The sequence below is a fragment of the Rhinolophus hipposideros genome (genome assembly GCF_964194185.1).
Source record: "Rhinolophus hipposideros genome assembly, chromosome: 7".
NCBI classification, from domain to species: domain Eukaryota; kingdom Metazoa; phylum Chordata; class Mammalia; order Chiroptera; family Rhinolophidae; genus Rhinolophus; species Rhinolophus hipposideros.
The window spans coordinates 68031784-68052357 of NC_138053.1; the positions used below are offsets into that span (position 1 = coordinate 68031784).

At 39.0% G+C, this 20574-nt stretch overlaps 2 protein-coding genes across 6 annotated transcripts in view; one reads left to right on the top strand and one right to left on the bottom strand.

Annotated features, from left to right (window-relative positions):
* Positions 1 to 2578: 2578 nt before the first annotated feature.
* On the top strand, positions 2579 to 14321 carry MOCS2 (molybdenum cofactor synthesis 2). 5 transcript variants are annotated; one of them, XM_081053324.1, is made up of 7 exons: positions 2579 to 2790; positions 3812 to 3933; positions 5384 to 5528; positions 8248 to 8375; positions 8955 to 9105; positions 9999 to 10122; positions 11771 to 14321. In XM_081053324.1, exons 3-7 carry the CDS (start codon positions 5431 to 5433, stop codon positions 11837 to 11839), a joined length of 570 nt encoding a protein of 189 aa, XP_080909450.1. In that variant the 5' UTR covers positions 2579 to 2790; positions 3812 to 3933; positions 5384 to 5430; the 3' UTR covers positions 11840 to 14321. The 5 variants fall into 5 exon arrangements, with proteins under 5 accessions (XP_080909450.1, XP_080909451.1, XP_080909453.1 ...); XM_081053325.1 differs by having other exon boundaries at positions 2685 to 3133; XM_081053327.1 differs by lacking the exons at positions 2579 to 2790; positions 5384 to 5528 and adding an exon at positions 7421 to 7511 and having other exon boundaries at positions 3837 to 3933; positions 11771 to 12710.
* A 4874-nt stretch (positions 14322 to 19195) lies between these two features.
* The window catches only part of ITGA2 (integrin subunit alpha 2), an 89030-nt gene continuing 87651 nt past the window's right edge, over positions 19196 to 20574 (bottom strand). The window contains exons 29-30 of the mRNA XM_081053329.1: positions 19866 to 19982; positions 19196 to 19383 (exon numbers count right to left, since the gene is read on the bottom strand). Coding sequence (XP_080909455.1) covers positions 19303 to 19383; positions 19866 to 19982 — 198 coding nt within the window. The 3' untranslated portion in view covers positions 19196 to 19302. The remainder of the gene's footprint in view (positions 19384 to 19865; positions 19983 to 20574) is intronic.

The window sequence follows — 20574 nt, forward strand, 5'->3', positions numbered from 1 at the left end:
TTCAATCACAAAACTAATTCAATATTTTGTACACCTACAAATTGCAAGGTACTGCTAGGCTGTTAATTAGTAAACTCATGTCTTTACAAACCACTTGTATAGAAAGGTGTTTGAAATTCTGAGTGATCTCTTAAAGTGAGTAACTCTAGAAGGGTTTATGTTGAACTAGTCTTTCAAAAAACAACTACTGCATCTATTTTTTAATGGGAAATGAAAATGCCACCAAAAATATGTTAAAGATGTTAGTCAAATGTCCACAGAATTCACACCACACTGTTCTACCATCCTCAAACAGAGATGTTTTCACTTTTCATAAATTCTGCTACTCTTAATAATAAAGGGGTACATGTGGACTGAGATTTGAAAATATATAGATTTTTATATTTAAAAAAATATAGATTTCCTCTATATTTTTTAACATAGCATGTGAGTATAGGCTTCAACTTGCTTAAGGAAAGCTTACTTACTTAAAGTAAGTGCAGACAGAAAGTATGCCAAGTAGCATTTCATGAAGAGTTCCTGATAATGGGCCAAAACATATGACCAGATATCTGGGACTAGATACTATTTAATAGCTGAAAATGATGGCAGAAAATACTTGGGCAAAATAAGGAATTTATTATCTCCCATAGCTGAAAGTCCATGGGTAAGATCACGTTGGCTTCCTTTTCAGCCCTGTTTGTGTTTGGGATCCTCAAAATGGCTCAGAGTAGATGCAGAATCCTATCTTTGAAAGTGTGTTTGAGTGTGTGTGTGTGTGTCTTCCCACAGCAAATATAATAGAATAAAATAGAAAATAGAATAAAATCCAAACTGGCTTTCAGGACTTCCCAGGGTCTGGGTTCAGATTCCCTTTAATCTCTTCAAAATCATGTCACCAGCCTCTCTTCCTTTTTCTTATATTTCAGTCATCCTGGCCTCCCTTTTATTCTTCAAAGATGCAGAGTCCTTTTCTACCCCAAAGCCAGGGTGCCTCTATCGAGTGCTCTACCCCCAGCACTGCACAAGGCCGCCTCCTCTCATCCTTTAGGTCACAGCTCAGATCAGGCCAGTGTTCATTCCCTCCTGACCCTAAGGAATGTGCACCTGCTCCACCCTTACTCACAATAAGCACTTAATAAATATTTATAAAATACACAAGTTACTTTTAAAAGGTCAAGCAACACAGAAATTTAAAAAGAGGAAAGCAAAAGTACTTTCTAAATCATCCACAATTCCACTAACCAGATACAGTAAATATTATCATTGTTATGAATGTTATTCCATCCCTTTCCTCTGGGCATTAAGGTTACATAATTTTTTAAAACTGTAATGATATTATTTTTATTTTTTAATTTATTGTTATTTGAATGTAACAACAAGATAACTGAAACTGAAGGACTTAGAAATCATCATGTTTTTATTCACAAGACATAGTTGCCCCTAACAGCTCCTTCTAAAATTAAGAAAGATTATGAAAAATATTGAGGCTTGAATCGATGCTTTGTAACTACATGTCCGATTTGGGGGAGTTTTAAAAAAATATTCTGATATCATTTACATTTTACTCACATTCCATAGCCATAATCACACAATTGATGTTTTTGTTTTATATTTAAATGGATTATAATCTCACTTTTTTTAAAAAAATATTTTAAATATTGCATAACGCCATTGCCTGGCGATGGATGTCATGGACAAGTCTAAGGCCATTGTCATCATTCCCATTTTTCTGTCTGAATATAATTCTTTATCCTTGATGTTTAGGAACTTTACCAGAATACATGTTGGAGTTAAGTGAGTCCCTGTTAATTTTTCTTGCCATGGGTTACTACCTGGTGTCCTCAGCCTCATCTTCCACTACTTCCTTGCAGGGGGCACACTCGCCTTGCCAACTAGTTGCTCTTCTGTGACCTCATTACGTTGCGTTGCAGCCCTCTGGCTGGACACAGGCTAGTGACATTCTCTCATCCCTACCCTCACTCCATCATTTGCTGCTACTCATTCTAGTAGATTTAGCTCAAGCGTCTGTCTCCTCAGTGAAGACTTCCCCGAACACACTTCTCAGGTGCCCAGCCATTTTCCCTTCCACCCCATGAAATGTTAACATGTATCCCTGGTATGACATTTGGTACACCGAGTTACCATTAATGGGTTATGACTGTCTCACAACTACTACTACGGGCTCAAAGGAAGGGACGCTTAGTTTATATCCACAGAACGATGCACGCAATTTAAAATAGAGTGCTGGTTGGTAAAAAGTTGGAAAGGTCGGGTGGATAGTACGCAGACAAATTGCAGGAAAAATGTAAATTTGATACAATTCGAATGCTCTGATAAGTTGAATGCCCTAAGTCTTTAAAGAACAGTAATCATATACTGGATGGCAGGGTAGATTAAAATAAATAAATAAAAAAGTGTTGAAGGGAAGCCTAAAGGCGTGGAAAAGCCTAACTTCCATACCGCAGGTAGCGAGTGTCTAGCAGAGTCTGGCGTCTGCTCTCCCACGCCTCTGCTTCTCGTCCGAGGTGGCTGGCATGCATGTCCAGCCCATTTCCCATTTAGTGACAACTTTAGCTCGGGGTTGCCATCGCAACCCACTCGCGAGGGAAACACTAAGCTTTCCGTGCAGGCGCCCGCAGCTGGAGGGCAGCGGAGAGAACGCCCGGGCGGAGCTAGTTCTGCGCATGCCCCCTGCGGGCGGAGGGGGCGGTCAGGTGGCGCCTGCGCGCTCGCGCCACCTCGGGTCCCCGCCCCCGCGGCCGGGGCACTGGTTCCGCGAGCTCCGGAGGGATGGTTCCGCGGTGCCAGGTACGGGTGGGGAACCTCCGGGACTTTAATGCCCCACTGCCCGCTCCCTCCGTCCCCAGCCTCAGCCCTGCTCGGCTGGACCCCGCGTCCCCTGCAGGCACTTTAGCCCGTGCCTGACGTCCCGGGCCGCTGCGGCCCCTGCTGGCTTTGCAGGCTGTGCTCTGGTAGCCCCAGCAGAGGTGAAGTCCACTTCCCGAATTCTTAGTGTTGGGCTGACGGCGTGAAGCACTGGCCGGTGTCTAAAGGCACCCTCTCGACCTTGGTTTGCCCTTGGTTGTCAGATTATTCGTTTTGACGAAGACAGGTTTTCAATTTCAAAGGATACGCACTTAACTAAGAATCGGTGCGTTTGCTTTGTAAACCCTTGATTATTTGCAACTTCTGGTTATTTCGTAGAGAATACTGTTCACTGAGTGGCAAGTGGGTTACTTTTCCTGGTCAGATCCCTTAGATAACCAGGCTGACTGCACAGGTTTGTTTTAAGAAATACCAGTTTACCCTGTATTTCAAACTCACCTGCTTTTAAGTGTCAGGGTTTGTTACGTAACTTAATCCTCGGCAGCTGGGTTCAGTGTCGTGCAGACTAGATTCAAAGGTCATGTGGCAACCGGGAAAGACGTGTTTTTAAGTTTCTTGTCATTTATTTCAATTTATTTTATTTGTGTCATTCACCTCTTGACTCAGACATTTGTTCACTGTTTCAGTGTTTGTAAAAGGTGCTAGAGTTTTATGTCAACTAAAGACCGACTTCATGGTTTCTAAGAATATATTGTTAGGATTTTAGTTGTGGCACACTTACATTTGTAAAACTAAAAAGCATCCAGAAGCTTAGTCAGAATTGTGCTTAAAACATAAATATTTTCCAAAATTGGTACTTGTAGATATACTGAAATTTCAGTGGGTGATTTGTCTTTAACTTATAAATTTTGTTTTTGATTAAAGTAATACATTTAGAAAACTCAGCGTGGATTGTCAGAAAAGGACTATGGGCTGTTATTAAGGGCATTTTCTTTCCTTTCAGGTTGAAGTGTTGTATTTTGCAAAAAGTGCTGAAATAACAGGAATTCGTTCCGAGACCATTTCTGTGCCACAGGAAATAAAAGCATTGCAGCTGTGGAATGAGATAGAAACACGACATCCCAGGTAGTTAAAAATTAGTAGAATGCATATAATTAACACTTTTTAATATTTCAAAAAATTAATAAATGATAAAAGTGAAAAAACGTTCACATTGATTTCCTTAATGTTAGAAAGGGTCCATAGTTCTATTTGTCTGGAACTACAACTGAAACGTAAATTCTAGTTTTAAAAATGCGCAATTCCTTGAGGAAGGTTAAACACATTTTACTGAAAAACAATAAGCTGGGATGCTCACAAAGGGACATGATTATATATGTTTTTGTGATTTACAAAATACTGAAAATGTAGATTCTGCGTTTTTATAACATTAAGTAAAATTGTTAACAAATTCTGTTAAAAATGTGTGCTTTAAACTTTTATGTTCCACCACTTCTTTAGAGAACACAAAATAGAAATTTCTAAGATTAAAAAAAGAAAGAGAGAAAACAAACCCTAGCTGCTGCTGAATTTGAATTTGTGTAATACTTTTTTTCTGGTATTGAAAAATCAGCCATTTTACTGCTGTTGTTCCAACCTCAAGTTCTTTTTGGAGCAAAGTATAAAAGTGGCTTATTTGAAGGTGTTTCAGGAATAGTAATAGTGTCACTTAAATCCACATAGATGTTTAACTTGGAAATCCTAGTGCTGTATAAAAGATATTCCACAGTGTCTTTTTTTTTTTTTTTTTTTTTTTAAGATTTTATTGGGGAAGGGGAACAGGACCTTATTGGGGAACAGTGTGTACTTCCAGGACTTTTCCAAGTCAAGTTGTTGTCCTTCCAATCTTAGTTGTGGAGGGCGCAGCTCGGCTCCAGGTCCAGTTGTAGTTGTTAGTTGCAGGGGGCACAGCCCACCATCCCTGCGGGACTTGAAGAGTGGAACCGGCAACCTTGTGGTTGAGAGAATGCGCTCCAACCAACTGAGCCACCCGTCCACCCCCCCACAGTGTATTTTCGAAAGGAATACAAGTCCTTGATTTGATTATCTTTTAAGTTGCTCTCAAAGTGCCCTGATAATCAATGACACATGGTGGGGCCTCTGTCCCACTTTGTTGTCTTTAACCTTTTACCTCTAGGAGACACCTGGTGTGAGCACTTCCGTACCTGTATACTTAGTGTACCTATATACTTAGACAGAAGGCTCCTGGGATTAGGAAAATTTTTTGTTTTCTCTTTAACCTGGCCTGAATGTTTCTTCAGTCTGGTATTTCTTTTTGCTTTTTTTGGTTTGCTTGTTTAATTCCCCAAGACACACAACATCCAAAAAAGAGCTGTTAGCAATTTACTGTGTTCTTGGTGACTTAAGTATGTTCTTTAGTAGGTATGTCCTTTCTCTGCGGAATATGGGTTACTTTAGTGACTTTGCAGGTGATGCTTCATAAAGTAATATTTATGTAATGTTTTTAATTGCAGCAGAAGGAATTTGAGGTCTAACACAGCATTGATAACTACTCATCATACTTTTTTCCCTTCAGATTGGCTGACGTCAGAAATCAGGTGATATTTGCTGTTCGTCAAGAATATGTCGAGCTTGGAGATCAGCAACTCCTGCTTCAATCAGGAGACGAAATTGCCGTTATCCCCCCCATTAGTGGAGGGTAGTGCTTTTGAGCCACTTGAGTATGTGAGAAATGTTTTTCTTAACCAATCATATGGAGAAGGATCACATAGATGATAACTTGTGTATGGTTTACTTTAACTGTATACTCTTCATAAATTTGTCTGCACCAGCTCTTTATTAAAGCAGCCATTGTTTATTGGTGCAGACAGACTTATAAATACCTGCCTATCATTTCTGCGTGGATTCTGTTATAAGCAGTTTAATGTCAGTTTGATATGTTCATCCAATTCACTTAACATGGTTTTTTGAAATTTTATTCTGTTTCAGGCACAGTGCTGAATGCTGGAGCATTAATACCTGTATTTTGTAGGAGGGAAAAACCGAAACTCAGAGAAATTACAGAGAAACTTGTCTATGATCACATAGCTAATAAGTGGCAGAGCCAGCATTTGAACTCAAATTATTGGATTCCCTGTGTACTTTTTCACAAATATGCTTACTAATACTGGATGATAGCTCACCTGGGCACACAGAAATGTTGAAAAACTTCATAGCTGGAAAATAAAAAGATGACTGCGCCTAAAAAGAAAGCTTGCCATTTTCCAGGTGTATAAATAAACAGCATCACTATTACAGCTGTGTTGCAGGTGGCTGTAGAACCATATCATCTCTCCATCTTTCCAAACAACATAGCCCATATCTGAGTAGGATCATGTGTAGGAACATTTCTCAGTATATTCTGCAGAGACAGAATGAGGCTTACTTTTTGTCAACTGAAGAATAAGTAATATAGAAATTAGCAATCATGCATAATTAAAAACTCTTGGTAAGTTAGGAATAAAAAATCTTTTTTTAGTTTGATAGGGTTTTTCTCTGCAATCAAGAATAAATATCATACTTAATGGTAAAACTCTGGTTTCATTATAGAAAGGAGCAAGCCAAGGATTTTTTCCTGTACTCTTCTGGAGGGCAGTGCCCCAAAAAGTGAAGAATAAATACTGCAAAGCAAATTACCCAGCCTGTCCACAGAGATTGGATCTTTCTTAGTCCTACTATTTGGAAATAATAGAATTCCTTGTTAGATATGTATCTCAATTTTATTTGGAAACTGGTGATTTTAGAAAAATGCTATTTTTCAGAGTTCAGAATTTATTCAGCAAACGGGCTGCCATTAAAGGGATAGGGTGTGTGTGTGTGTGTGTGTGTGTGTGTGTGTGAGAGTGTGTGTGAGAGAGAGAGAGAGAGAGAGAGAGAGAGAGAGAGAGAGAGAGAGAGAGAGAAGGAGGGAGGGAGGGAGGTGTGGGGAGAGAGACTGAGATTAGAGCTGTTCTTTGGAAAGATTAGGAAGTTTATTCAATAGTATTGAGATTACTTGAGTGTGTTTGACAGGGTTTATAACATGTAGTTTTAGAATCTATACCCTTACAGAATCTAGTCATGGGAACTTGATGTGGTTTGAAGTTAATAGACTGTGTTTGGGCTGTGTATATCTTATTGCAAGAAAAAGAGGTGGAAGAAAGTCAGGTGGCATGTCCACCTGAGATTGAAACATCCTGCAATCCAGTGGTATGTGAATAAATGTTCCTTTCTTTGCAGTAGGTGGAAAGCGATAGGGAAAAGAACATTGGATTTAGTAAGATTCCATGGTTGGAATCACCTTGAGTGAGTCCTTACCTCCTCTTAGCCTTCTTTCTCTCGTCTTCCAATGTGGATGAAGCCCCACAGGATGTATGATTATATCCAGACTCCTCATGGTCTGCAAGGTCCGACCTATTTGCCTAGTCTCAGCTAATCTGTTCTCTCCTCTGCTCCCTGAAACCCTGGCCTCTGTAGAATCTGGTACATGATATGGTTTTTTCTTGTCCCACAGCCTTTGCATTTGCCATTCCCTCTGTCTCTGGCTGTGGGTCTGTCCCCTGTTTCTTTATAGGGCTGCCTTCTTATCTTTCAGGTCTCACCTCTAAATGTTACTTCTTGAGAGAGGCTTTGCAGGATCCTCTTATCCCCCACCCTCATGCTGTCTGAGAGCCCTATTTATTTCCGTAAGTTATCCCTACTTGTGATTCCCATTTATTGCTTTGTTTTTCACATTCCACTTTAAGCACCCTGAGCGCAGAAGCCAGGTCTTTTGTTCCCTGGTCTATGTGTAGTGTGTGGGTTTAGTCTCTGGCCCTTAGTGAGTGTGTACTAGTAAGTGCTCGATGAACAAATGGAGAAATGCATGGCAAAGGACTTCGTACAAGCTCTGATGAATAGACGTGCGGTTCGTTTATTTATTTCCTCAGTTACTTAATTGGGATTGTGCCCCGTTGTGAAATGAAACAAGTTCCTGTGGAGTCAGCATCATATCTGCACTCCCTCACTCCTTTTTAGATAAAGGAAACGGCAGTTCTAGGTGTGGTGCTTGGTAATATAGTGGTTAGAGGTGATGTGTGTGTGTGTGATTGGTGTCAATACCTGAATCATACTGTGATGGGATCTCCCGGGAGCAATTCCAGATGTGGAATAAATTGTCATATGAGGTAGATTACATTTTTAAGTGATCATGTTAATTCCTTTTGATCAGGTAAATTCCTTTTTGTATCATGCTTGATTCATTAGCGGTATTTAAATATATTGAGTTTTGCTGAAATTTTACTTGATTAATTTTATCATTCAGATCAAATCATACCTCCTACTACTTCTAATGTAGAAAGAATACGAATTGAAATACAGTCTGTAAGTTGGGTATTTTGCCCTTAGTACCAATGTTAAGGTTTATTAATGTCTTATTTCTAGGAAACATATGAATGAAGTTGAAGAGAAACCTAAAGATATCATAAAATTCACTGCTGAGAAACTTTCAGTAGATGAAGTCTCACAGTTGGTGACTTCTCCGCTCTGTGGTGCAATATCCCTGTTTGTAGGTGAGTTGTAATTTTCCCCAGCGTCTATGGACTGCACAAGACAGTAGCAATTGCAGGTGTTTCCTATGTTCATTGTTCACAAAATACTGAGCAGTAAGCCAAAATTACCCGTAGTGGTGGGTAGAAATTCTTTTTAGCTCGTTCTATTTTAGGAATTTTCAAATTAACATTGAAAATTAAAAAGAAAATTAAAAATGAAAGTTGTCATTAGCACAGAAATATCTGTGTTTTACAAATACTGAGGGGAAAAACGGTGATGATAACTTAATGATAATCCTGGGAAAATAATGTTTTCCTTTTAAGTGTCAGATGCTGTTAAAAAAGGAAATAGATCTTGGTTTCTCTATGAGTGTTTACTTTGCCTAATTAGTGCCATTTTGTTTTCTTATCTTTGTGATAATTATCTTTTGTTTTTCAATCAAGTTTTCATTTTTAAAACATTTCGAAGTAATTTTTGGAAAAATTGGTATGCAACCTGTCTATTAAAGAATAATCCTTTTTTTATTCTGTTAATGTGCAATTTCTATTGTAAGGGGAAACCTTATTTTAATTGCTTTTTTGTTTGTTTGTTTGTTTTAGGGACTACAAGAAATAATTTTGAAGGGAAAAAAGTCATTAGCTTAGAATATGAAGCATATCTACCAATGGCAGAAAATGAAGTCAGAAAAATTTGTAGTGACCTTAGGCAGAAATGGCCAGTCAGACACATAGCGGTGTTCCATAGACTTGGGTATGATTTCCTTTGTCAATTTAAAGTTAAGCATAATTGTTTTCCACCTTTGTACTAATTCTGATTCTGGAGTCTTTCGTGGAGTCTGTCTTAGGGTGACGGAGTGTGTATTATTCTGGCAGACATTGGAGACACCTCCCCACGCTTTTAAGGCTGCTTGTGAACGTTGTAACATTTGGAGAGTGCCAGATACTGTAACAGAGTCCACGCGTGCCAAAACTCCTGGGCCCTGAGCCGAATAGCTTCTGCTAATGTGTGTTGAAATCCTTGAGCATTGTTTTGTAATCTTTCAAGAATTGTTTTGTAGTTTGGACTCTGTGTATATGACAATCTATTAAGAAATTATTATTTTTTGATATAAATGTCTTTGAAGATCATTAAATTAGTTTGCCTTTTTGTACCCCTAAGAAGAGTGGAGTTCCAGGATTTAAAAAGAACCCCGCAATTGAAACAACAGCTATCACATTTTATTAGTTATGATTTTGTTATTAATGACTAATTTTATTAATGTTATCGATTCTGTTATTTAACGTTTGTTGCTATGTAACATTTTAAATTCTATGTTATAGTCATTATTTGGTAACTTTGTTTCTCTAGGCATTACCTGGCACTGTGGCTTGTTGGTTTGAATCAGATATTTGTTGAATTAGTGAAAGGTCCTTTTCTTTTTGGTGCCCATCAAACAGGTTTGGTGGGTGGATAGATGCTAACAAATTAGCCACGACCTTGGTATCCCTGCGGCTGAGTGCGACAGGGATGAATTCTGTTTTCTAAACTAAACTGAATGTTTAGTTGTAAGTGTGCTTCACTGGAATTTTTTTCCAAAATGTAATAGATTCTTTAACATGTAGATTTAGAGAAGAGAATAACATTTTTCCTTCATTTTGTTGCAGCTTAGTTCCAGTGTCAGAAGCAAGCATTATCATTGCTGTGTCGTCAGCCCACAGGGCTGCGTCCCTCGAAGCTGTGAGCTATGCCATTGATACTTTAAAAGCCAAGGTACCCATATGGAAAAAGGTAAGTTAAGAAAATAATCTAATTTTGCCTTTGGACTTGATTTTTCTGAGGAATTTTTGAAGGGTAGGGCATAAGAGTCCATACAGAGTTTGTATTCATGTGTCTTCCCTGACTGTTATAGAATCTTGTTTATCTGTGAAATAAGAGTGTTTATATAATCTCTTTTTCCAAGGTTTATAAGCATGAAAAATCCATGCCCCAAATATGCATAGTGAGTGAATTTAAGAACAGGAAATTCTACCTTGTTTTCTATCAGTACATATAGCCCATCAGTACATGCCCACAATTCTCTGGCTACATAGAGCATTCTGAGGAGAGGAAAAGGCCCGACTCCCTCATTTCTCCCCTGGTATAGTAACATAGACAGTGGGATTGTTCTGTACTCTGAACTGTTTAATGACTTAAGGGTCTAGAATTGCCCACCGCTTTGATGCTGGTAGCAAAGCTGAGGCGCGAACGAACCGCTCGGTAGGATCTGAAGGCCAGAGCAGAGGACCAGAGGGTGAGTGCTTCACAGGAGCCGTGGTCACTACTTCCTAGAGATGAGCTAACTGGACTCGGAACCAGGACCTGTGAAATTTAGTGGCCATATTTTCTGACTAAAAACTGAAGCCCGTTGTCTTCAGCTTCCCACAGGGGAAGCTGTGGGATTAGAGGACAGGGTATGTGAAGCTCAGATAACTAGTTGCTTGCTGTGAAGAAGGCTGCCACAATTTTGATAGACCAGGAGGAAAACCCCAAAGAGGTAGAAGTTGGAGAGCATTCCAAAATGAGTTGTGAGCCTGGGTGGCAGAGGTAGCTTTCTTACCAAGGAGGAAGAATGGATGGCCAGCGACAGAAAGTAGATGAAGGGATAGGCCCCCAAATTGAGGGAGCGGGCAAGAGGTGGGGCATACTGTCATTATTATCATTTGAGAACTAGTGGGACTTTCTTTGTGCTTTTCTATCTATAAAAGGTGGAAGGGGTGTACAGTGGTTCAGAGAGCAGTTGAATTTGGCTTCCTATCCCTACAGTAATAGAACTGACAAGAGAGTGAGAAGAGAAAATGTTAGTTTCTTCTTTCGCCCCTTCCTTCCAAAAATTATCTGAATTCTAGTCTGGTTTTAGTCTCAGTCTGTGCTTTGAGATTATCTGTGGTACAACAAGGGGCGGGCAGGTAGGGAGGGCGCAGAGCAGGTGTCACCAGCGCACAGCTCAGACTTATCTAAGAACTGTGGGTGGTCACTTAGTTTCACAGCTAATGAAAATATCCCTTCTGCCTTTGGACAAGAATATTTAGAAATGTTGAAGACGTAAGTGTGTTTGGAAAGAAAAAGTTTAAAGACCTTCCGTTTTCCCGGCACGACCTCGTCCAGACTATCTTCCATCCTTGTCCCAAATAGAATTCATTGTTTATTCTGTACTGTGGTTGTACCTTGTCTTGTTAAGTTTTTGTTTGCTGTTTCTCCTACTGGATTGGCAGTCCTTACATATAGGGAACATGTTTATTCATTTTAATGCACTCAGTGCCCTTATATAAACTTCTATTGGGTTGTTAAAAGAGGAACAGATTTAAATAGTTGTGATAGTGATTTGCTTCATTATTCAAATATATTTGCATTTATTAAAATGATTTATTTTGAATACCTATTATGGTTCTATTTTTAGGAAATGTATGAAGAATCATCGTCATCTTGGAAAAGAAACAAAGAATGCTTTTGGGCAACAAGTGATTAAATCACTTAGGTTTTTAGTTTGCATTTTAAGTTTGGTAACCTTATCTTTGATTACATTTTGATTTTTTTTCTCCGGAAGTTAAGAGTTTACTGAAGCATGATTTCTTATGTTATAAGTGAGACAAGTGAGGAAGTGAGACAAGTAATTAAGTTATAGGTGAGACAAGAAGGAGGAAAAAAAGCAAAATAAGTGGGTGTCTAACACTGGAACTAGGGATAGAGGAAAGGCTTTAATGGAAAAAAATGGAAGAATAATTTAAATGTGAAGAAAGATGCTTGTGGCAGACCTTTTATTCTATGCCTAAGTTCTAATTGTAACTTGACTCACTGAAGTGTGGCCCCTCCTCACTGACTTTGTCTCAGCACCCGCCCCCCCTCCCCCCGACCCCCACCTGCATATCCAGTGATGTCACTGTTATTGGGCAAGCATTATGGGAATGTTGGCAGAACTGGAAAGTATAAAAAGTTATTATCGGATAGTCACGATACGATATATTTTTAAAATTGATATATTTAAAAAATAAGCCAAATAAAAACATGATTTAAAAAGTTTAAAAGCATTATTTTTGTGTTTTTTAAAATTCAGTGGTAATACCTAAAACATGTATTTCATAATACAGAGATTTCTAGTATTTCAGAATTGTCATCTTACCATAATACTTATTGTGCTTTATTAGTTAATCGTATTGTATCAATGTACAAATCAGCATAAAATTGTTGTAAAACCAGGCAAACTGAGTAGCAACAAGGTTGGTTTGTTATACTGTTAGTTGATATTTAAAATTTTCTCCTACACTCCCTTCCCTACTCCCATCCGGTGACTGCGTACGTAGTTACTGAGTGTTGAGTATATTAAAAACCTCACGGTGGGCACTCAGGTTGCTTCCATATCTTCGCTATTGTGAGTAATGCTGCTATGAATGTGGAGTTGCATATAGCTCTTCGAATTACTGTTTTCATTTTGTTTGGATAAATACACAGAAGTGGAATTGCTGGGTCATAAGGTAGTTTTATTTTTAATTTTTTGAGGAACTTCCATGTTGTTTTCCACCGTGGTCGCACCAGCTTACATTCCCACCAACAGTGCACAAGGGTTCCCTTTTCTTCACATCCTCGCCAATACTTGTTATTTTTTTCTTTTTGATGGTAGCCATCCTGACAGGTATGAGGTGATAGCTCATTGTGGTTTTGATTTGCATTTCCCTGATGATTAGTGATGTTGAGCATCTTTTTGTGTGTCTGTGGGCCGTGTGTGTGTCTTGGGTGAAGTGTCTGTTCAGGTTCTCTGCTCATTTTTTAATTGGATTGTTTGTTTTTTGTTGTTGAGTTGTTCTTTATATGTTTTGGATATTAACCCCTTATTGGATGTATGATTTTATGCTAAGTGAAATAAGAGAAAGACAAATACCGTATGATTTCACTAATAAGTGGAATTAAAAAAACAACAACAAATGAATAAAACAAAGGAGAAACAGACTCAGGAAACAAACTGGTGGTTAACCAGAGAGGAGAGGGACTGGGGGCAGGTGAAATAGGTGAAGGGGATTAAGAAGTACAAACTTCCAGGTATAAAATAAGTCACAGGTATGTAATGTACAACATAGGGAATATATTTAATAATAAATACTAATTTTAATAAGTTTGTTCACAGATGGTAGTAACTAGACTTAGATGGCAATGATTTGTGTGATGTAGTTACATAGCTCACCCAGCAGAGGGCGGTAGAGCCAGGGCTATCGTAGTAAGAGCAACCTGAGTCTTACTACTCAGGTTTGTAGTCTGTTAACCTTATATTGCACAGAACCAAAAAGTTCAGTTTTTAGTTAGTAGCCATTTTTAAGTTAGGTTGGGGTGGTCCTTAGATGAAAATCAGTCCCTGATTTTGAATGAGATGACTTGTGTTCTTTAATTGGTATCTTAGTTTAAAACATTAAAGGGTTATGACAGAACGAGGGAAGTTTTAAAAATGCTGTTTGTAGTTTGTAAAAGGTGATGTAGAATAAGTAAAAGGAATTAATATTTTAAAAATGAGTAAATATAAAATTATGTTCCAATTTGGGACAAAATGGTAGCTTTGAATACAGGTCTTTAAGCAGCACTTCCTAACCTACCTGTGACAAAACAAACACAAACTAATGTTCCCTTTCTCCAAAAGTTGTACTTTAACGTGTGGTGCATGCCAAACACACTAAGTGGTGGTGGTTCTTCAGCAAGCTGCCCTTATGACGTGGCTTACCAGAACTGAGATGGGCAGAATAGAGGAGGGTGTGTGAGATCACCTGATGCAGGAATGGGAGACATTGGTGCCTTGATGTTTTACGTGGCAGCACAGACCACCCAACATCTGCATTAATGTGCCGTCTATACAGTGATGGCCAGTCTGTGAGCCCGATACGTATTTTTTTTTTAATAATTTCAGCCCATTCTTGTATGCATATTTAATCCTTATAATAAAAATATTTAAACCTTCCGGCTTGCTACTCAAATTAAAAAAAAAACACCACACACCACTATGCTGATGGCTATTTTTGCAGGTTGCAGCAGTTCGGCTGACTCTGTTTTTCTCTACTTTATTCCAACCAAGCACACGTTTATTTCAAGATAAGACGTGCTTCATAGCAGTGCTTCTCAAACTTGAATGTAATATGAATTACCTGGGGATCGCATTAAACTTCCATTAGAATTTAGTAGTTCTAAGTAGCACCTGAGATCTGCATTGTTAACGGGCTCCAGATAATGCAGTGCTGCCTGTCTGTGGAGCAGTGTGCAGAGCAGGGCGTTACACCTAGTTCCTAAACTATGAAGGCAGTTTAAGTTCCCACAAAAAGCTAGTCATGCGAGAGACTGGGTACGTCCTCTCTTTATGGTGAGTCTTGAGTGTGTTGTGAATCACAGTGAGTTCTTAAGATAAATATAGTGAAATACATAAGCCATAACATTCTAAATCCAAAGGAAACAGCTTTATTTACAAAATGATTTTAATGCTACTCAGTAATGTGGTATGAAAAAAGTGGCCTACAATTAAATAATACTTTTCTGTTTGATTCTCATACTTTTAATATGAGAAAAGTTCTTAATTCACGTTGATTACTATTCCAATTTGATTTTTGTTTCTCAGAAATCAAATGAATTGCACAAGTCAATGTACAAACATGCACACATTCGTTTTCATATTTTTGGTGGAGAGAAAAAAGGTAAAAAAACACTAGTTAATCAAAAACAATGAACTTATTACATCTTAACAAAGATTTATACATTATGTATAAAGAAAATATCCAAAACAACTTGTCTTTAAAAAATATACAATTCTAACATTGTGCAATATATACATTCATATTTTAACTTTATTTGCTAAAATAAATCAGGTACATATGAAACCATCTTTATTTTTACATAATGGCTACATTTCCATTCTTTAAGGTTCAAAGAAGTAGTTTACATTTTTTTTATTTCAAATTTTACCCCCACGTTTACCTTTTACCTCTTAGATGTTTAGTCTTTCAAATTGATTAAAATAGGTATATGTTACTGAACACAAAGGGCAGAGTCCTAAAATGTGAATTAATTTCTGTGTGCAAAATTGAAATAATGAAGATGGACCAGGGAGATCACTTTGAGGACTCCTGCTTTCTGTTGAATGATGTCTTAATCTGTGGGATTTTCCTACATTAAGTTATAGCTGTACATGAAAATAGATACACTATAAATTACAACTTTTGTAATAATTTTTAGTAATAATCACTTGTGTGATAAGTTGGTTTTAATTTTCTTTACGTTTCACAGTTAATAGATAACTTTTACTACCTCATATAACACTGCCAGCTAGAAAAAATTTCTGTCTAGTTAGAAGTTCCCATCTTGCTGCTAAAATGAGCAATGTACGATTTCAAATCTCAATGCTGTTTTTTCACAAACTATTTTACTCTGATACTATTATATGAGGCTTGTGTGCCAGCCATGCATGAAGCAGCTCAGTTTTTATCACGTTCTGTAGATCTTGCCTACATACCATTTATGAAATGGAAACTTTAAGACAACGTCTTTTAAGCCCCACACTCTGCATGGTTTCAAAACAAAAGTATGGCTGACTAGGAATACATAACTTTTTTTCAAACAGTGTATGAATAGTCACCTTTGCAGCAAAGTGCTTGAGAAATACTCTAGTAAGAAATAGAGCCTCTGCTTCAAACCATTGATCTGATAGCAGAAGTTGCCTATTTCGGCCACTTGCTCTTAGTGCAGTGGTTCTCAGTAGGAGTGATTTTGCCTTCCAAGAGGCCAAATACAATGTCTGGAGACATTTTTTGAGTAGGCCACCTGAGGAACACCACCCATTTCTCCTCCTGCACCTTCTTTTCTGTACTTCTGAACACGACAAGAGAGAGAGGGTGCTCCTGCCATCTGGAAGGTAGAGGCCAGGGATGGGGCTAAACAGCCATCAATGCCCAGGACAGTCCCCACAACAATGACCTGGCCCCACATGTCAGTGGCGCCAAGGTTGAGAAACGCTGCTCTAGTGTCATAAATGGTGCAGAGACAACGGGCTAACTTTTTAGTTTATAGTAATCCAAGTACTTCATGGAAACAGTGCCATCAAGGCAGATTTCCTAAGTCAAGTCACTGTGTGTATGTGACCTCAATGTAGTGCTTATCTAAGGGGGGTGAGGTGGAGCAGAATAAAAGGATGACACGCTGTAATTCTTTGTACGGCACATTGAAGACCAGGTGTGTGTATATATATGTATACATACGTACAGCAGTTACGTGGCTTACTAAACATTCTTTATCAACTTAATGACCAGTTTCTCCTCCATTTTTTTATATAAAATTTTTATTTAGACAGTGTTTGAATCCAGTTATAACAGTTGTTACAAGAATTGGGCTCAAGCACATCTTAACTAGAAAATACCATGCTGTTTTTGCGGTAAACCCCTGACAAGGCTAATTTTTTTCTTCTTTGTTTTGTCAAATACCAAATAACTCACTAGACTGTGTGCGTAGCTCTGAGGGCCGTCAAGGGCCAGGCCAGGAGGGCAGCCAGGGCCAGCAGCACATGGCAAACGCCTGTTTTCCTGTGACTTCTTTTCAGAGTCAAATTCTTGGAGGATGGTCTATTCGTATAAGAAATCCAGATCCTATACTTTGCAAGGTAAGAGCGTCGCTGTCGAGCTCCAACCCAGTCTTCCCATTTCGTAATGAGGACACTGACGTTTACAGAGGCAGTGACTCGTCTTCAGCTTTAGGTGTGCAGTTGCTGACATAGCACCGTGCCCACTGCTGTCGCCTGTGCCCTTCTTCTCCCAGTCCCACCTCCTTGAGAAGGTTTGGGCTCAGAAGTACAGAAAAGAAGGTGCAGAAGGAGAAATGGGTGATGTTCCTCAGGTGGCCTACTCCCATAATGACGGGGTGCTTGTTAAATACAGGTTACTGGGCCTCACCCCAACCCGACCACATAAAACTCAGAATTGGGACCCAAGAATCTACCTTCTGAGCAAACTTGCCCAAGTGAAAGTCATCCTGGAAGTTTAAGCCCTCTGGGAAAAGACAAGCAGAGATGCACCTGCGAATTTGGTGGTTTCCAGAGTCTCTTTGAGCCTCCCTGCAAATTCCTGAGACGTTTGACTTTACCTTGTTTACACTGCCTGAAATTCCAACAATTAGAAATTTACTGAGGTTTGTTTTTCTTGTTTAGCAGTAAACGAAAACAGCCCCCTGACGTTAGGGGGATTATACAGTAATTCGTGCAAGTGTGTACGTTAAACCGATGACTTTTCCTAGTCACCCCTAGTGAAGAGCAGCTGCCCTGAGGGAAAGGGAGATCTGGACAAGGGCTAAAGGAAGCTGGGTAACTCTGGACTACTGGAGAGGAAACGGGCTTCAGTGGGCTTCTAGAAGATGGGGCACCGGGAAGTGGGAGAGTGGGTCAGTGTGGAAGGAGGAAAAATGCCAAAGAAGGTACTCAGCTTTCAAAAATTGACTAGGTTCCTGCCAGCCAGCTGGTCAAGTCAGCCAGCTGTGCTTCCTCAAGGAGAAAGGAAACTGCCCACTTCTTCCTCTGGCACAGGCTGGTAATTTCATGCTTTGCCTTCTACTCCACCCACACCCCTCCCTTTTTTTATTAGTTTATTGGGTGACAGTGGTTAGTAAAGTTACATAGGTTTCAGGTGTACAATTCTGTATTACATCATCTATAAATCCCATTGTGTGTTCACCACCCAGAGTCAGTTCTCCTTCCATCACCATATATTGGATCCCCCTTTACCCTCACCTACCACCCCCGTCCCCCCTTATCCTCTGGTAACCACTAAACTATTGTCTTTGTCTATGAGTTTTTCTTTGTCTTGTTCTTTTGTTGCTTTCAGTTTTACATACCACATATCAGTGAAATCATATGGTTCTCTACTTTTTCTGTCTGGCTTATTTCACTTAGCATAATAACCTCAAGATCTATCCATGTTGTCGCAAATGGCACTACCGTGTTTCCCCCAAAATAAGACCTAACCAGTCAGTCAGCTCTAATGCGTCTTTTGGAACAAAAATTAACATAAGATTGGGTCTTATATAAGACCCAGTCTTATAGTAAAATAAGATTGGATATTATATTTATTATATTATTATGTTATACCCAGTCTTACAGTAAATGAGACCAGGTCTTATATTAATTTTTGCTCCAAAAGATGCATTAGATCTGATTGTCTGGCTAGGTCTTATTTTCAGGGGAAACATTGTATACCACCCTGAATGCACCCGATCTCATCTGATCTCGGAAGCTAAGCAGGGTCGGGCCTGGTTGGATGGGAGACCACTTCTCCCTTTAATGGTGATTTCCTCTGCAGGAGGCATACTCTAGGCTCCCACCAGTTACTCAAGCAGGTTTTGATAAGTACATCATAGCAAGAAAGGGACTCTGAAGAGGCCGCTGTGGGCTGACAAGAGCAAATTTTACCTAGTTTATAAACAAAATTGTCAAATACTCTGTGGTAACTTTAGATGATCAGCATAAGCTGAAGACCTGTGTTTTGTTTTTTCACCATCAACATCAGTATACAAGCTAATGATATATCTGTACCAAGTACTTTCACTTTTGTTATTGCTGTATAAAAAGTATTTTACATGATTGGGTTTCCCTACCCCCAAAAATCTGAAATTATTTTTCTGTAAGGCATCTCATGTTTGGAAGCATTTCACCTTTGACATAATGCACGTTATAATGTAAACTCTGGACCAGCCAACATAAAGGTCACTTTTTCCATATAAAATAAATCTTTTACCCTTTATACTCCTACCCCCTACCCCCCACAATTTCTTCTTTCCAAACTGACCTGCAGTTTTCTTAAAATAAAATATCAGGCTAGTTTACCTATTACATTATAAAACACTGGGATTTAGAAATCCATTCGCGCAAATAGCAAACCCGGGCTGTGGTGCTGCCTGGTCCCAAGGCGGTGAGAACTGCTGGATGGCTCAGCTGTTGAGTTCTGTGGTCTCATCAATCTCATCTGGATTTTTGGTCATTTTTTCATATTTTCTTTTGAAGAAGCCAAGCTGCAAGATGATGATGTAAAAATGTTACCATCTATGGCTTATTTCGTGTGGGGCCTTGGACCCCCTTTGCTGCCCACTTTCCCCAAAGCACCTCTGGGAATCGCTGGGGTTATGGAGAGGGTGGTATGCAGACTCCTGAACTCACTTGATATAATCCTTCAGTGAGGAAATTAATGCCCAGAGAGATGTACTGACTTGCATAAACTTTTCAGGGTCCACTTAATTGCAGCTGAATAAAACATTCAAGGGTCTGGATGAAAGGAAGGTTGGGGGCAAAAAAAGCATAGAGACCAAGACCCAGGAGATAAAATCCTTACTGATTGTTTTCAAAGACATGGGTGAGATTTGCAAATAAACTTGCATCGCCTTTTTTCTTATGATGGAGGAGGTGCCATATAAAACTTAAGGTTGCTGTTTAATCAAGAAATTCAAGACAGATGTCTTTAGGAGCCCCTTATTTTTAAATAAGAAACTTTTCTTACCTTCCATAAAATTGCAACCAGAGCTAATAGCAAAATAATTCCAGCAATTACACTTCCTACTATAACTCCGGTTGGTACTTCAGCTTTCTCATGGGGTTTCATTATCGTGATGGGAATCTGCAAATGTATATACACAACAATTGAGTTAACTAATTTTAGCAACAACAACAACAAAAAGATGGCCTAGTCAAATTCTAATTTCATAAGTTATAGTCTACAGAGGTGATGTGACTTGCGCACAATCATGTTCCTCAATTAAACATCGTGCAGTACAAGTTCTAGAGAAACTGTTCCTGCAAAGTGCAGTCAAGGAATCAAGATTTCTAGTTTCCTCCCTTTAACTGCATCAGTATTTAGCGGTTATGTCATCTCTGACAGTCTCAGATACATTCATTATTTATGAAATAGCAGTTTCAATTTCTTACATACAATTTCATTGTCAAGTGAAAGCATTTGGAGCCCCGTCTTGGGGAGGGGAATCCAAGGTCAAACAAATCAACAACCCGAATCCCTTGTGATTAAACAACAACTTTGTACCGTTGCTGTCTCTTAACTCCCATTCAAGATTACTTGATATGGATTGTTAAAAAGTAGAAAGAAGTAATATCTCAGGGCTCAAGCTGACCTTTTCAACTATAAAATTGTCCTTGAGGCTACCTATGATTCTTTATATCCACTTTCTGGCAAGCTTTGTGACTAACAGAATGGC

What these genes read in the sequence shown, in the direction of transcription:
- MOCS2 (XM_081053324.1), top strand. Translation starts at nt 5,431, where the DNA reads ATGTCGAGCTTGGAGATCAGCAACTCCTGCTTCAATCAGGAGACGAAA. An exon ending in AGTGCTTTTGAGCCACTTGA is followed by an intron (nt 5,529 to 8,247) that starts GTATGTGAGAAA and finishes TCTTATTTCTAG; the next exon opens with GAAACATATGAATGAAGTTG. An exon ending in GCGGTGTTCCATAGACTTGG is followed by an intron (nt 9,106 to 9,998) that starts GTATGATTTCCT and finishes ATTTTGTTGCAG; the next exon opens with CTTAGTTCCAGTGTCAGAAG.